We start from the raw sequence: 18881 nt of genomic DNA on the forward strand, positions 1-18881 counted from the left end.
CCTTATGCGCTCTTGAGAGAGATGGGCTCGCATCGTTATAGAGTTCAAGCACACTCCCAGAAATGTTGTGGTCTGACTCGGTGTGAACACGCTTTTCTGTTCGTTTACACGCATCCCCAGCGAGTCCAGGTGACGAAGTAGTATTTCCACATGACCGATTAGCACCTCTCGCGAGTGGGCTAGAATCAACCAATCGTCCAGATAATTTAGGATGCGCATTCCGCTCGACCTGAGGGGAGAAAGCGCCGCGTCCACACACTTCAAAAAGGTGCGGGGGGCCAGAGCCAGTCCGAACGGGAGTACTGAGTACTGATAAGCTGTGCCCTCGAACGCGAACCTCAGAAAGCGTCTGTGACGCGCTGCTATCTGGATATGAAAGTACGCGTCCTTTAAATCCACTGAAGCGAACCAATCCCCGGGACGAACCTGCGCCAGAATCTGCTTCAAAGTTGTCATTTTGAACGCGCGCTTGTGAAGTGCTCGGTTTATGGGTCTCAGGTCCAGGATCGGACGGAGACCCCCCCCCTCTCTTGGGTACCACAAAGTAGCGGCTGTAGAAACCGCTCTCCCTCTCGATCGGGGGAACCGGTTCTATCGCTCCTTTCTCGAGCAGACTGAGAACTTCCTGTCTCAGAACGGGAACGTTTTGGGGCAAAGTTAATGACGGGATCACGCCGTTGAAACGGGGTGGTCTGCGTCTGAACTGAAGTGAATACCCGTGTCGAATTAAGCCCAACACCCACGGTGAAATGCCTGGAATTGATTCCCACGCACCTAGAAAATGACTCAGAGTGCGAGCTCGAACTGCGGTCATAGCCGCCCCCAGTGTGGTGTTTAGACTGGAGCCGCACTCCCGCGAGGCTGATAGCCCTGGTGGGAGTGCGGCTCGCAGTGGGCTGAGTGTAGTGCTGGCGATCTCGTGCCCATGAGATGCCATTATAGTCATCGAGTGTGACCCTGCGCTGTCTCGTGAAAGGGCGGGTGACACAATGTGAGGTGTAAGAGGAAGAAAAAGCTCTTTTTGTGAAGGGATACATGCTTTTATTAATTTTTTGTTTGAACAAACAACATTCACACATATGCCATCGTCGCTCGACTGAACATGAGGGACACGATGCATAAGAACACGGCGCTTGGAGTCCGGTCCTCCTTCGCGCTCTCTCTTCCTCTTGGCCACTCCGTCAGGAAGAAGGCTTTGACGCGGAGGGGGGCGCGCTGACCTTCCCTCGGCGCGGGCTCCTTCTCTGGCCCTGCCACTGCCTGCCCCGGGAAGCGCGAGCATCCGGCTCGGTGCGCGGCGCAGCCGATTGTCTCACCGAGCTCTGGGGCTGGCCCCGGCTAGCCGATGACGAGCGCGAACGCTGACGAGCTGGGGGCGCTCGACGCGGGATCACGTGGCTCATAGCTTTAGCGCGTTTCTGGGTCTTCGAGAAACGCTCCGTGACAGCCTCCACCGCGTTCCCAAAGAGACCGGCTGGGGTGATGGGAGCATTAAGCAGGGTTTTCCGGTCGGAATCCTTGACATCAGACAGTGTCAGCCACAGGTGCCTGTGGAGGACGACCAGAAAACGTGGACGTCTGGGAAAAACGGGGTTCCCCTCTTCGACGCGGCCTGGCGGCGGCTCGACTGAAGGAACCACATGTCCAACTTGCTCTTAGCTGGCTCATCCGGTGCGTCCCACGAAAGGTCCAACTCGGCGACGGCCTTAGTAAGGACCCTAAAGAGCTCCTCCTGGAGGTCAGGGCTCCCTTGCTCGGGAGGTGCGGCCTGCTGGGATCCCCAGTCCTTCTCCGACGCTGAGAGGGACATGGCGTCCTGTTCCTCGCTAGCTCCAAAGGAGATGAAATCCGCGACGTCGCGGGGGGGGCGGAAGCTAGCGTCCGAGAAGCTGACGGCGTCGAGCTCCCTTTCCCTGGGGGTGGGTGGGCCCACCAGCGGCTCGCTGGCGGCAGTGGGCCCAATCCCTGCAGCTGCTCGAGCCGTTTCTCTCCTGGCCTTAAGGGCGCGCACTGGCATGTCCGCGCAGTGGGCGCACGCGAGGTCGTCCGACAGGGCCATCTCGGCGTGGGCCAGGCCCATGCAAGCAACGCAGAACAAATGGGTGTCGGGCGCCACAATAGGCTCCGAGCACAAGTTACAGATGGATGCCATCGGATGCCAAAGACAGTGAGGTATCTTTAGATGCACCTTCGACGATGGCGAGATTTGTAGAATATCTTCCAATTCGAAGCACACGTCGATTTGAGCGTGAAGAAAAGGATTCTGATGCAATTGACGTGCGTATGCAATTATACTGCCAGCAGGCGTGTCAGTATTTGCATATTTTGCGTCAATTGGCCAGCTGTCTCCAGCTGGCGTTAGCCCATAAGATTTCAGCAGAAGTGAAGAAGGGGAGGAGTTCCCATACTACGTCATCGACGTAAATGTCGAAGTGACCGCCTTGAAAGGGAACTACAGAATAATTCACCTACACAGTGATGGAATCTTGAATGATTCAGGGAAAACCCACAATGCAATACAAGGTTACCACATTTAAATAATGCCAAAAACCCAAAATTCAGTACTTCAGTGACTTAAAATAGTCAGACAAAAAAAAAACAGTTTCCTCTAATACAAGCGAATTGCTCTTATTAATATCAATGTATACTTATTCGAACATATGACTCTTAAATGTACTCCTTCGAAACAAAATAACTAAAATGTCCTTAAATATAATCAAATGACTCCTGAACTGACTCAGTTGTCATGAAATGACTCTTAAATTGACTCAGTCGCAATCAAATGACTCCTAAATTAACTCAGTTGTGATCAAATGACTCTTAAATTGACTCAGTCGCAATCAAATGACTCCTAAATTGACTCAGTAGTAATCAAATGACTCCTAAATTGACTCAGTCGCAATCAAATGACTCCTAAATTGACTCAGTCGCAATCAAATGACTCTTAACTGATTCGTTTCCTTAAACCGAGTCTTTGATAATCAGTTCCCTCATTACAAATCTTGTTCACAGGTATCAAAAACAGATATGAAACAAACGTGAGAACCCGCAAACTTAGTCTCTAAACCAGTGCATTTGAAATTGCCATGAACCGTTGGTGCACTTTTCCTCCAAAAGATTTGATATTCAACAGATCTCAGTCCAACTGTACTCACTCATCTGCATGCACACCTGTAATGTGCGAGGGCAGTCCAAGGTCCAGAATAATTGTCTTCAAACCGAAACAAAAATCAGAATTGAACAATCTCAAATCGACGATGCTCGATGAATCAGTCCTCCGTTAGGCCTTGGGTGAATGTCCGCCATGAGCCCCGAACGAGTCCTCCGCTCTCCGTCGAAATTTCCGAAATTTCTAAACAACAGTCCTCCACCACTCGAAATTTCGTAACGAAACTGGTAAAAAAAACAGTTCGGACAGCGCAGAGAGGGATTAGTTTCTGTCCAAAATAAATTAACGCACATCCAAAAAATGATCACGCACTCTTATCTCCTTCCCTCGATCGTTGTTCTCTCTCTCTCTCCGGTGATCCCCCTCAATCCCCGGTAGCAACTGCTCTCATTTGCCAAGCGCAGACACATACAATTTTCCACATTTTTTTTTTACCAAACTTTACATACACACTTGTTACAAAGCTTACATTGACAAAACTTTTAAACAAACATTTTCTTTTTAGAAAAAAAAAAAAATATAATAATAAAAAAATAATACAAATATGAAACTCACCATTTTACCAGTGTGTATTTTCTTTATAGCCCTGATCTTTCAAACAGGCTACATCTATAATGCAAAAAAATATATAACTTGTACACCCAAAACAATTGTTTGGGGTAATGCCTTTGAATTATTAACTAATCATGACGTTCTTTAAAATGATCAGTTACGTACAATATTATGATTTCTAATAAAGGTGATTAAATTGTACAGTGAATTAAAATGACACTGTCAAAAAATACCAAATAGCACTATATCAAGTAGTGATGTATGATCCATACATTTATAGAAGTTGCACTAAGACAGGAATAGTAGTTTCTACAAATACATTAAAACGTATAAGAACATGTCAGTGTTTTAGAAAAAAATAAGAGTAGTCGCCACGCTGACATCTGAACATACTTTATCCCCTATTATTGGACAATTTCTGTTGTGGAACATGCAGACTTCTCCAATAGTATCCAGCTGCAGACCCGCAGCACCACCAGTTTCAGAACCCCAGCGCCAGAACCGGAAGTAAGGGGCGGACCTTACGTTCTAACACCAGCGCCAGGACCGGAAGTGAGGGGCGGAGCTTACGTTCTAAACCGAGTAACGCCACCTAACGTTTTGGAGCGTAATTTACTTAGACACGAAACGTCATTATTACACACGAAATGTCATACTTTATACCTATTATAATGATACATTAAGGTATAGTACAATAAGCATTTAAAACATTGATTTTGTGTAATATAATTCTATATAGTTATCCGTTTTATTGTATTATGAGAGTTACTTCCTGATCGTGAAAATAATGCTTGAAACTTGTGGTCATTTTATATAAAATATACTTTATTTCACAAGAACATGTGCAGCATGCATTTTTCTTTATGTAAAATAATGTCAAAAATCTAAAAAGAGAGAGAAAATCCGGCATTGTTTTAAAAGAAACCATAAAAATGTACCGTACTTCAAATAATAGCCGAGTCCCAAATAGACGATTGTCTCTTTTCACGCCTGGTGTGGCTGCAGGTCTGGGTAAATATAAGTCCGGTCTCAAATAGAGGTCGGGTCTGTTTTTTAGTTTCAGGTTGTATTAAATCTTCTAAAACCCGTCAGATCGTCCGCTTTTTGGCGGAATAGAATGACTGCTGCGCATGACAGGGCGCTTAACGAGCAGAGAGTGAGAGAGCCCCGGCCGCGCGCGCGCACTCTCACGTCTTCAAACAACACGAGCACTGTCTTGCTCTTTATTTGTCACATACCAGTTATAGTTCATACAACGAGCAGTGACTCACTGTGTAATAAAAACATACCCTAAATATTATTTAAAAGGTGCAACAATTTTTTAATATTTTTAAATACTTGCAAAAATAACCATGCTTGTGTCATTGTAAATAATTCCGCCCCTCCCTCACTTCCGGTTCTGGCGCTGGGGTTCTGGCACTGGGGTTCTGAAACTGGTGGTGCTGCGGGTCTGCAGCTGGATATATCTCGACTGATGGAGGATGATACTGCAGGTGGAAGAAGAAATGGAATAAGGAGGATGGGTCATTTATTCCTGAACACAAGACATTAAAGAGTTACAGAACTGGTACACTAAGAAAATGGAGGTTTCACATGGTACTCATCAAAATATGTGCTTAATATTGTGACATCATCGATTTCAGATCAACCCGCCTCTAAGTGACATGAAAATACAACAAACTGATTGGTCCCTTTACATGTCAATCAGACGGCCTTTTCTGATATGATTGACAGTTCTTGGTCAGAATGCACTCTTGATCCCACCTTTAATTTTGATGAAAATGCTTAGTAGTCAAACGTTATGCAGTTTAATTTAGTCAAAAACTAGTAAAAAACAACAACAGACAGAAGATACCAGAACACATTTACTTGCACTGTTCCAGGCATCATATTGTTACACAGCTTCAGTTTTGACAGGTTTACATGACACATGTTGGAATAAGTTAAATAAATTAAATAGGTGCAATAAATTATCTAAATTAAATAAATAAATACAAAAATAAACCTAGTGCAGCAGAATTGCTGTAAACAGCTGTAGTTACAATCTGTAAATAATTTAGTAAACAACTTCACTAGTATCGCATAACAAAAGCACTGCATCACATCAAATCATCAAGATTACTGAAAAACGCAAACGATTAAACTCGTCAGGGAAGATGCCATATTTTCATTTAAGTGCATGAACACTGTTAAGTGTTAATTAATGCCAAACATTTATTGCTTTTGTCACTGGAAATGTTCCGGAAAGCCAGATTTTTATTGTTTTGCGAGCTGAATGGTGGAAACTAAAGTGCAGTCCAGTGAACAAACTGAGTTTATAGCATTTGCCCGTAACGTCAGATATGTCGTGTGTTTAAATGTAGATGAAAGTTACATCTTGATGAACTACTGTACATAAAATGTAATTTTGTGGTTCTTACTCTGGTCCAGCAATTTGGTCCTAATTCAACAGATTTTGTTTCCATGAAGACTTGTTAGACTCAAATATGCACTGTGCAGATCACACAAAAGTGTGTGCTTTCTGCTACATTACCCAGAATCCCCACTCACACAACCAGAGCAGAATAGTACCAGCGAAGAAAGGAATCAACAGAGAGGAAATCCTCTCTGCTTTGGATTCAACGCCACGGTTTGAGCCCGGCTTCTCTTGGATTCCCATTGGTTTCTCTAAAACACAAAAACAATAAAAGGATGAAAAAACAGTAGCAAATAGGCTTGTACCGACTCACAGTGTAGACGATCATTAGGAAATGCACTTAAACTCCAGAGAAGTGTGTAAGGTCTGTGCCAAAAGCAACAACACCAAACGAAATTGCAAGAATGATTGTTTCCCATCAGGTTTCACAAAACAAATTGTCGGAAGTTACACGGACCATTTTGTTTAAGAATTTATTTTCTCAGATTTGTTATTTTGTTTTAGAAGTATTTTGTTTACATTTTTTGTCAAATTAGTTTTTTTTTTTAATATTCATTTATTTGTTTTATAGTCTTATTTTGTTTGCCAAACTGGTTATTTTGTTTTAGAAGAGGTTATTTTGTTTAAATTTTTTGTCAAATTTGTCATTTTGCTATATATTAATTTGTTATTTGGTTTATAGTATGTTATTTGGTTTGTCAAACCATTTTTTTTATTTTTATTTTAGAATGTATTGTTTCAGGGTGGTTATTTTGTTTCTCAAATCAATATTTTTGATATATATATATATATATATATATATTTTTTTTTTTTTTCGTTTTTGTTTTTGTTTTCAAAAATGTTTTATTTTTTGGTCCCAGACTCGCTGTGTTGAACTTCTCGGTCACAGTACACTTCCTCACTAAACAGCTTATTTCAGATGGCCCCGTCCCAAATTCACACCATTGGTCGAGGCAGAAATGAACTGTATAGGGCTACTTCAACAAAAAACATGAAAGTGCAACCAAACCCCAGCGTTTACATTCAGGACGTCAACCTACGGACAGCTTACTGTTAAGTTGTCTTTCCACATTAAACTGGGATAAGAGAAAATATTTCATCATGGGAAAAAACACACACTGCTCCTTACTCCACACTTAAATCCCAATTACTGATGTTTAACGTCAAGAATTTTAAGAGCTAATAATGGCAACCAATTCATCGCACCTTTGACTTGAAGCACTGTGCATAGTCGAAGAGAATTAAATTCAGGGAGGAAGCAGCAGAACGACCCTGTGTCAATATCCTGAAGTTTCCTAAGTATGAGGGAGAAGTTTCCTTTTGAATATTCTGCAGGAAAACTTGCAGTTCTGCTTTTGTACACTGCGTCCTGCTCCTTAGTCGATACTACGCCATCTTGTATGTCATAAACATTCTTGCTGTCCTCATATCTCCAGTGTGCAGTTAAGATAGTAGGTTGCCTGGGAGAATGACACGGCAAAACTACGGAATCTCCGATAAAAACCTGAACGGTTTCCTGCACAGATGCTGAAACAAACAGAGACAGACCATGAACGTGAAAGACTAAGTCAATGTTTACTTCCAAGCTGATTTAAATAAATATCTGCAATAGTATGTGCTTACCTTCATTCAGAACTAATAAAAAGAAACAGACGAGCAACACACTGCAAAAAAAACAAACAAACACAAAAACAGTCATACAGAAACATTAAACTGTGATAACTACTATTCCCAATATTAAAGATATGAATCAGGGTACGAGTTAGAAATATCTTTTCATGAGGGACTGAGACTTCAACAACAGGTGTTGCAGGGACACTGATGTCAACAAAACCTCATTTACGATGACAAAAGTGGGTGATGAAAGATCTAGTAGTGCAGTTTATATTGACAGTCGGCTTTTGTAGAAGTGTGAAGATAACGTTACAGTTGTTTTGTGCAAAAATGTTGTGCAGTTTCAAATTTATATACATTTACACCAATGGTAATCGACAACGGTTTGTTTAGATTATTTAACATTTTTAAACCAGATTCTTGCATTATACAATGCAAGTCTTGCATTCATCAATATACTGTATTATGATGAATTGATCTGACATTAGAGCAACAGGTGCAGATTCACGTCAGATAGCCTACAATAATACAAACACATAAACTGTATCAGCACGTCATACAATTTAAGTTATATGCTATAGGCATTAATATATTCGATAACATGTGATTTACTTTAATTTAGTTTTCATGAATTGTTGGATTATGTTTAAGTAGCCTGGCAAGCTAGTTATTATAATTAACAGCTAATGTAGGCATATCTGCGCATACAGACGGACTATTATTTTTTTTTACTTATTAATTGGAAATTACATTTCTCCGTTGCTCGGAATATTTAGGACACGTTATCATCGTAAATGTAGGAATAATTACAGATACTGGCTGAAGCAGCTAGCACAAAGCAGCATCCAGCTAACGTTAATCCTAACAATGCGCCTTGTTCTGAAGGCCAGAGGATAAAGATGTCTACTACGACGACAATTTCAGCACAACGTACCTTTTGAACATGATGTACAAAATTATAATAATATAAACAAATAGTTATTGGAGGAATTAAGCTGAAATTTCAGCAGAACTTTAAAAGTGAAGCGTGTCCATATAATTTCCATTTAGCTGGTTGCGCATGCGTAGTTCGTTCGTTCGTTGCCTTTGTTATTTTCATCTCTTTAAATTGTTTGATATATATACACACACACACATATATATATATATATATATATATAAATTATACTACATATGTTTTGTATGTGATCATTGGTGTGTTTGTTATATAGGCATAGGCATTGTTTAATTCATTTTTGAATAATTTAATTTAAAATGCTTACCTTGTAAGTGAAAAGTGAAAATCAGATGAGCCACATACTGCAAAAATGAACACATAACTGACAAAATAAAATCAGTAACACCAGCTATTTCCACTAAGATATGTCTCAATATACTAGCTGATATGGGCATATGAAACACATTAGACAATGCTGCTTTTTGTCATGATCTTAAGCCAAGTTATTTTAGTATCCTTGAGATAAGAGTTTTCATTAATAGCCAATATTATTTTTTTTGGTAAATTTTATATTTCACATTTTCATTTTAAATTTAGAGTTTATAATTATAATTAGATATATATTTTTCCAATATTATGTTATTTGAGAGTAGTTAATACCATATAGCAACTGTCAAAATGATTGATTGACAGGTGGGCGTGGCTTTCCTTTGATCTTCCCCCGCCCCTTCCGGTTCCTCCCCTTCCTGTCCCGCCCCTTGTCCCGCCCCTTCCGGTTCATCCCCTTCCTGTTACCTTTGACCTAGTTCCGCCCCTTCCTGTTACCTTTGACCTAGTTCCGCCCCTTCCGGTTACAGCTTCTGTCAAAATGATGGATGTGTGACAGTTAGTTTGGTCGTTTGAAGTTCATTTGATCAAGAAAAGGGAGGTATTGGTCTTTGATATTAACATAAGCTTTGATGTTACAGTTACAAAGTGATGTGACAGTTAGTTTGAGATGTATTGGCTTTGATGGTGACAGTTACTTTGATTGTTTGAAGTTGGTGTTTTGGTCACCGCATCCCTGAGCTTTATCAAGGGGAGCTGTGAAAGTGATAAGAAAAAAATGTACAACTATTCACTGGACCAAGCATTATGTTCATTTAAATAAAATGGTGAAAGTTTATCTGTTCTTTAAAAGAATATAAAATAAAACCTCACACAAAAAGTTTAAATAAAATGGAGTCACAAAAATATTCCAAACAGTTAAAAATGTATTAGAGAGTTGAAGAAAAAACATACAGCTTATGTAAAACCTCACACAAAAAGTTTAAATAAAATGGAGCCACAAAAGTATTGCAAACAATCCAATGTATGAATGATCTGACTCTGTCTCAAAAACATAGGGAGCACGCGCGTCTATGTGTGTGTGTGTGTGTGTGTGTGTGTGTGTGTGTGTGTGTGTGTGTGTGTGTGTGTGTCAAAGCAGGAATTTCCCCACCTCCGCATTGCTGAGGACCTTGAAAGTTTATCTCACACAGAAGTTGAAAAAGCATTATGTTCATTTAAATGAAATGATTATAAAATTTACATTTAGTCATTCACAAATATTTGACACTGACTCAAGTTGAAAAACCATGCTGTTCAATTAAAAGTATATAAATTAAACAAAAATAAAATCATCTTACTGTTTCACCATGGTTGAAAAAAACCCACAAGTGTTTCCCCTGAAGCCTTTTCTCTCTGTCACACCAGTGTGTGGCTGGCCTGGTATCTGTTTTTGTGACACGTTCCTGAGCCCATTGAAAAGCATTGTGTTCCTATAGAAGTGTATAAATTAAAATATATCATATATAAAATAAATAGTTTACTAATTGTTGTTCATTTAAAATCTTACTAAATTACTGAAGTTGAAAATCATGCCGTGCATTAAAAAATCTTACTAAATTAATGAAGTTGAAAAGCATTCTGTTCATTTAAAATAAATAATTTACAAATTTACTGTACCAATTATGTTAGATTTAGATAAAAATAAAATCATCTTACATTTTCACCAGGGTTGAAGAAAAAAATCACACAGGTAGTGCCTGCCAGCATGGACAGTGTGCGTGACAAATAAGTGATATCATCGCTGTTTTCGAACCACCGGTAATAAATTACTTTTAATTCATAAGACTTATTTTCAGGAGTGACAGTTATCAAAAGGTCTGCCTAAATGCTGGGAATGTGAATTGGCCTTGAACCTGAACAGTTCCATTCATAGAGTACTGAAAGAATATAGTGGACACACAGCTCCGCCGTTTTCCCATAGTTTTCCACAGGCTCTTACTGTAAAAGGCTATAAAATAGCCAAGACACATGGTCGTGTGCCATACCCCATGTCTGGACCAAAAACTTTTGCACCCTCTCTTCTATGACCACCTCATCAAAAATGCAAAACAGTGAGTACTTTCTCTATAATTAATTTATGCTACGGTGCTGTTTATCTGTAATATGCAATGATGTTTAATCTGAAAAATTGTTTATACATAAGGAAAAGACGGTATAATTCATTAGTGGTGATACAGATATTAAAATGTATCTACTATATTAATTTATCAAAGTGGTTTAAGAATATGGAGCATTGTATTATGATATTGATGTGATACAGATATTAACATGTATCTACTATATTAATTTATCAAAGTATGATTTTTTTAAAAAAAATATGGAGCATTGTATTATGATATCGATGTGATACAGATATTAACACGTATCTACTATATTAATTTATCAAAGTATGATTTTTTTAAATATGGAGCATTGTATTATGATTATGTATTATGTTTTTTTTTAAACCATATTACAAAAGTATCAGTTTAACACGACTGTTTTACAGCAATGTTTATCCATATCACAAAAGTATCAGTTTAACATGACTGTTTTACAGCAATGTTTATTTTGCATTATGCTATGTTGTTTTAACTGTTGTATTTTTTATCCGATGTAACTAAAATCTGCAGCATTGTTTATTTAAGCTGCGGGGTTTCCATAAAGGACCTTAAAATAAATGTTTTGGATTTATTCATTTTTAAATCTTATTTAGAGATTATTTTAGTCAGACATGCTTATATGTGAATAGGCCTATTTAATTCCTCTTCAGTTACTTACTTCTTAAATTTTGCTAGGTTACTTTTTAATTCTTCTTTTACTCTGTCTTTGATTTTAACTTTTAGCAATTTGCATGATAAAATTGTTTAAAATGTAAGCTATAAATATGAATGGCACAATGTGATAACCAAAATATATAAAAGTCAAGTCAAAGCTATTTATATAGGCTAGCACTTTTCATTGCCATTTAAAATAACATGGTCTTTCCTTTTCTCTCTAGAGACAGCAAACACTGCAGGACAATCAGGCACCCAAGTAACATGTTAGTATGCTTTATATTTTATTTTTAATGAGAAAACATTATAGAGTGCAACAGGCGGTATCTGGGAGTAAAAACATTTACTTTCTCCATACGGAAATTAATTTAAAAGACAGACCTACTGTGAGCTAAGAGGTTGTTAATACATGGTATTTGCTTCTGATCAAGCCTTCAGCTTATTTTTTTTTTGTAATTAATCATGTTTTACAGTTGAACTCCAGGTGAATACTACATTACCCATGAGCCATGATGCTGTAGTGAAAATTATGTCAAACATAGTTTTTAAATTAAAAAAAAGCAACACACTCCAAAATAGCTCTGCCCCCTCCCATGAAGCACTGCGAATGACATAATCTCCCTACCCTCTCAAAATACTGAAATGTTTGTATAAGCTATATATGCGTATTTATATATAAATATATATATTTTTTAAAATCACTATGGGAAATAAGAATGAAAAAGGGGTGGGGGAGGCACTGTTGCACTCTATGTATAATGAACAATTGACAGATGAACTGACAGATATTTTATGTAAACAGGCAAAATCTCTGCATCTGATGGTGGCCATGTGTTTTCACCGATCATAACTGGTTTAACTCTTGGCTCCTTTGAGATCAACATGACTTCTGCCAAATCAAATGTACCGGCACATTGTAAGTGTAATAAAACAGTTTCGCCTATGTATTAAATTAATCTTAATTAACCAGTCCGAGTTAACTATTTGGGACCAATTTTAAGGAAGGTTACATTCTGGTCTAACAGTGTCATGTACAAATTTGCAATACAGAATTGTTTTGTGTTTTTGGTACTATTGGATCGAGTTTTGTAGAATTTATTTTATGTGCTGTCCTGCTCCTGGATTATTCAGACTCAGAATTGTAACTATTACTATAGCCTTTATCAGCCATTTATTTTACTGCAGACTTATCAACCTTATTTATTTACTGCAGATTTTATCAAAGCAACTAATTAACTCAATTCATGGCAGCAATAATTAAAGAAGAAAAAAAAAATGAACAATTGACAGATGAACTGACAGATATTTTATGTAAACAGGCAAAATCTCTACATCTGATGATGGCCATGTGTTTTCGCCGATCATAACTGGTTCAAGCTCCTTTGAGATCAATATGACTTCTGCCAAATCAAATGTGCCAGCAAATTGTAAGTGTAATACACGAGAAACTATTAAAACAGTTTTTTGCGTATGTAATGTATAAAATTAATCTTAATTAAGCAGTCCGAGTTAACTATTTGGGACTAATTTTAAGGAAAGTTACATTCTGATCTAACAGCATCATGTACAAATTTGAAATATTTTTGGTACTATTGGATCGAGTTTTGTAGAATAAACCCAGATTAATTTATTTTATGCGGTGTCATGCTCCTGGATTATTCAGACTCAGAATTGTAACTATAGCCTTTTATTTTACGGCACTTATTTATTTTACTACATATTTGATCAAAGCCAAATACTGTCCAAAAGGGACGACTGGGAAAGAAGAGAAACAGGTCAATACAAGGTTAGATTCAATCTTTATATTCTTTCCCATTTTGCCTTCATTTTCCTTTTCCTGTTTTAATTTTTCAATTTTTATATTCTCAGATCATCAAGGGTTTCTGAAAGCAAACACCAGTCAGTTGGTCGAAAAAATGAAGAACATTGATTCAATCATTGACAATCTTGATTGCTCAATGAATCAGTTACAAATGTGCGAGCGAATCCGACATGAAGACGAGGGAACCGCTGGACTATGTGAATTGTGAAAGCATTTTCAACGACCTGGTCAACGCTTTGTTCAAGCATGAAGAATCTCTCATGAAGAAACAGCAATAACCACTGTTGTAGCCTATTGTTTGGCATTATGTACTTAAATAGTTTTTTTTAAATAAAATGTTTTTAATAATTGATTGGTGATGGAGTTTTAATTTTTGTATTTAGAACCAAGTATATTGCACAAGTAAGAAGAAACCAAACTGGCCATATAATGATATATTGCACATAATAAACAATGGCAAAATTTGTATTCCTTAAAAAACAGGCAAGTTTTGAGAACCCTAATATTGGTGTAATCTCTGCGAGATCTCAACCACAAACGCAAAACTTTGTGGTGGGTGATACGGGCATAGCTTTACTAAAGGAAAATATTATGGAAGTAATTTTCAAACTATATTTTATTTATTTATATTATGGTTTTCATGTTGATTTAAAGTTTTTGTTATTAACTAATACCTTTATTTTTTACATCCAGCACAAAATTTTGTTCAAAAATCGTTCTCTGACCCCAAATAATCAGATAATGTTGTGTTCACAATCTATAATTAGATATTCTCCTGCTTAGTATGTGTGTAAATAGTTGTGCTTAAATATTTGGATGTATTTTTACAAGCCAACATATTTTGTCACACTGTAGCGATTTTTATATAACATATTTTGTCACACACTTGTAAAGACTATGGCCTACCTTTAAAACATAATCTTTATACAGGAATCACCCGTGTCCAAAACATCCATGTAAGATTCAAAAGACCAAATCACTAAGAAGACAGGGGATGAAAAGCACCGTTTATAATAATTACACAAAGTATTAATGCAAAAAGTAAGTGTATGCTGTTTCACACTTAAACTATTACAACAGAATCACATCTGACTATGCAGATAAAATTGCACAAAAGTAAATTCTAGTGATCAACTTGCTAAAGAGTCAATACAACATGAGCCATTTAAAGCAAATACGAAAAGCCACTTGTGATCAGTTTTGTATGTTTGTAATTGACATTTTATATAGTCAATTAGGCCGTTTACATCTTGCTTCTTTTTGTTTTTGTACAGTTTGCAAAAACTATAGGCTCCGAGCGTGGTCAAACATATAGGAATTTATGAAAAACATGAACAGATATTTCTACATGAGATATTTCTTTTAGAACATCTTTCAGCTATGTCTACGAAACATCGACATGAAAGATGAGTATTGCTGTTTTTCTGTTACCTATAAAACTATTATACTTCAAACTCGTCTAGCTATTGCCCATTTCACAGCACAGTCATAGATACACAGTTATTTTATGCATGTGGCTAAACAACGGTTAAGCTAATGAATTACCGGCTATATTTTTACGTGAATGGCGGGATGATTCATTTTTTAATCCGTCTACACCGATACTTTGACACAAGAGTTTTAGGTCTGATCCAGAAAACAGACGGTAAGCAGTAAGTTATGAAAACATGTGATAAGCAGTTTTGGCCTCATCATCAAAAAGTTTTAACATAGCGCAAGTTTCAATTGTTTGATAAACTATCTAACGATTATACCTAATTATCAACAGTTATATGTGAAACAAGCTCAGTCACATTAGAGTTGGATTCTTGTTTATATTGTACATTGTTATTGAACCGCATGTTTAACAGTGCTAGTGTTCTTAAATTGTTTACCGCGGTTTCATTTCGAACAACACTATCGTAACACTTATCGTATCGCCGGGTGTGTTTTGTATGGTGTCTTCCCTACACTTTCACCCCATGGATATCTGTTTCCTACAGTTAGCTGTAGTGAACTCTAGGTCTTCTCTTTGTTCATATACGACAGTATGCATATGAATCGGCTTGATTTAATAAAATGATGGTTTAAACCACATAATTTTATTATACCATTTTTAAATAGCGCTTAAATGTACATTTTATATTTTAACTCTTTATGCAAATATAGAATAGAATAGGCCTACCGCACAAGGATCTCTGAAATATTTTTTTCGTGTAAAACATCTATGTAGATCTATCTATGTTTTTAAAAATACAAAGAAATCTTTCTACCAGCGACCCTCAAAACACAGTGCATCCGTGTACGATGATTGATCAGAAAATTTCTTTTGTCACTTTTTCTGAATAATCTCACCAAGTGCTTGATAACTATTGAAGTTATTAAACAACCCTGAATTCGGTTACTCAATAATGCGATATTGATATCACGTTTTAATGTCAACTCAATGCGCTAAAGGTCTATAACTGAACTTTAACATCTTAATAGTTGGTAAAAGTTCACTTAAAGTCTGCGCAAAATAAAATACATCCTAGCTACTTTCTAAACGCTTTTTACGGAACTTGTCGGGAAGATTCACCCATCCATATGTTTTGAACTTTTAATGTTTAATCAACATTTTGTTGGAAAACATATGGTGGATTTACTCAACTTTTTATGTCAACAGGTTCTACAGGGTAATGTTGCATTTAATTTACATTGTTTATTTCAGTAAACTTCAGTTTATTACATGAGATTAATTCAATGCCATTTAGTTGAATCAGGTTAACATTCTTAATTTAGTCCAAAACTATTAAGTTCAAATAATCCAATTGTTTCGTTTATTTAGGGATTGTGTTCAACAACCTTTACAAATATATCTAATAAGATAACCTTTTACAAAATCTTTACTCGGTAAAGACTCTTATTGGTTTTGTCGCATCCAATGCATCCCCAAAGTAGTTGTTTTTATAATGATTAAAACCGCTTTAATTATTATTATCATGGTCTACACTTTATGGTAAAACACTAACATATCAGAAACTCTTTTAAATATAAACATTAACAAATCAACGATTTTTTATCTTGCTGAAAAACGCATTAACAACGCTTTATTTCAAATTGTACTGTTCCTAGTTTTCTATATAGCTATTTTAATTAAACTCATTTGTGTAATCTCGACTCAAATGGATAAAGTAAAATGTTTGAAAAGTATTGTAATGATTTAACTTCATTTACTTAAGTAATTTTTTGGTTTACTTAACTGAAACAGGTTCTTTCAACATGACTTTGAATGAGAAAGCTAATACAACGGTGTTAAATGAAAAGTATTTTTTAAATAAACTGAACAGTATCGTAAAATAATTTTCGGCTGAATTCTCTCTGGCAGTATATGCATAACTTCTCCATGACTTTACTTCTGATTCAATGAGGCTTTAATCCTACGTAGCGGTTTACGACGTCATGACGATGACACCCCTATACAACTCCTCCTACGGGGCGGGCTGAGCACTATCAGTTGTCCTGATAAACTCTACACAGAGCCCAGCCTCAGTTATCGCATACAAGCCGGTTTCTCCTAACTGTTTGTGTGTGTGTGGTGGTAACGCTGCTAAACCTGGTTTCGACGTTACACACGGTTGCTTCAAATGGATTCAAAATCGTAAAAACGCTGTGCTACATCTCTACTGCTACTGCAACATCTCATCGATCAAAAGTCGAAGGAATTGATCAGAAGTTCCTGTTTGTCTGAGCCTGACGCAAACTACGCTTCTTCGACTCACGCTTCAGACCCAAAAACACAAACTTCCAAGCGTTAACGCACAAGGCCTGGACGATTGTGCTGCAAGGACTCGCTCAAGAGATTTCTGGAACTAACAGAATCTTTCACCATCGAATAGGGGACCGAAAAATCTGAAAACTTCAGAAATGGCGACGCAAAAGCTGATGGAGAGCGACTCCCCGTCGAGTTCTGGCGATGCGGGACACAAGTATCATCTGGCGTGTGAGTGCACCACGGGGAATGGCTGTCGTTTAAGAGATACGGTAGACTCTATGTTTAAAGATCATTTTAGAGGCCCGATGGTTAGCTTGATGCACAGGATCATCGAGGCTGCGTGTGATGAGAATAACGATTGTGCGAGGGATACCAAACGTGTGAAAAATCTCAAAAAAGAAATGGATGTCATAAGAGGCTTGGTGGGATCCTGGACAGATGTGACGCCCATGTTTTTAAACGGCAAAGAACCGATCGGCGTAATCCTCAGAGAAGTTCTGGATGTAATGCTTGAATCTCGTGAGGAATTCGAAGTCGACGAACTACTCTGTATGTGTACGTTTGTAACAGATCTCTGTGTGTCACTGTTGTCAAAAAATGCCAAAACAGATCTTGGCGAAATAGTTGAAGGCCTTGTTAGCTATACCCTAGACCAAAACATGGTAGCGTGCAGAAACTTTCTATTCTGGCTGGATCACAAATAAATGGAGTTATTGTCTACTTTATGTATATGTAATGCCGGTCTATCATAATTTTGTAAAGAACAATACTGTTGAAATAAAAGATTGTGTCACTTAACTCATCATTCTTTGCGACCGTGTCGGAGCTTTGGAGTTTCACAATTTTATAATAAAATTGTATTATAAGTCTTGATTCTTGCACATTAATAATTTAATGAATAAATACTAGATGAGAATATTTAAGAGATTAAATATTTCAGAGATCCTATGGATTTCCCCTTCCCATCATGCTGTATAGGGGAGTACAATTTGAAATAAAGCGTTGTTAATGCGTTTTTCAGCAAGATAAAAAATCGTTGATTTGTTAATGTTTATATTTAAAAGAGTTTCTGATATGTTAGTGTTTTACCATAAAGTGTAGACCATGATAATAATAATTAAAGCGGTTTTAATCATTATAAAAACAACTACTTTGGGGATGCATTGGATGCGACAAAACCAATAAGAGTCTTTACCGAGTAAAGATTTTGTAAAAGGTTATCTTATTAGATATATTTGTAAAGGTTGTTGAACACAATCCCTAAATAAACGAAACAATTGGATTATTTGAACTTAATAGTTTTGGACTAAATTAAGAATGTTAACCTGATTCAACTAAATGGCATTGAATTAATCTCATGTAATAAACTGAAGTTTACTGAAATAAACAATGTAAATTAAATGCAACATTACCCTGTAGAACCTGTTGACATAAAAAGTTGAGTAAATCCACCATATGTTTTCCAACAAAATGTTGATTAAACATTAAAAGTTCAAAACATATGGATGGGTGA

General features: G+C 37.2%; 2 protein-coding genes across 2 annotated transcripts in view; one reads left to right on the plus strand and one right to left on the minus strand.

Annotated features, from left to right (window-relative positions):
- LOC143736164 (CD276 antigen homolog) overlaps positions 1 to 18881 on the plus strand; it is a 686062-nt gene that overhangs the window by 638721 nt on the left and 28460 nt on the right. The gene's annotated exons all lie outside the window — the stretch shown is intronic.
- Positions 5233 to 8827, minus strand: LOC143736146 (CD276 antigen homolog). The gene is made up of 4 exons (XM_077226767.1): positions 8686 to 8827; positions 7761 to 7801; positions 7344 to 7664; positions 5233 to 6388 (listed from the first exon to the last, which is right to left on the minus strand). The coding sequence occupies exons 1-4, from the start codon at positions 8694 to 8696 to the stop codon at positions 6246 to 6248; spliced, it is 516 nt and encodes a 171-aa protein (XP_077082882.1). The 5' UTR covers positions 8697 to 8827; the 3' UTR covers positions 5233 to 6245.

Source organism: Siphateles boraxobius, unplaced genomic scaffold (assembly GCF_051911475.1).
Source record: "Siphateles boraxobius isolate OS27281-9 unplaced genomic scaffold, OSU_SipBor_1 13, whole genome shotgun sequence".
Lineage (NCBI taxonomy): Eukaryota > Metazoa > Chordata > Actinopteri > Cypriniformes > Leuciscidae > Siphateles > Siphateles boraxobius.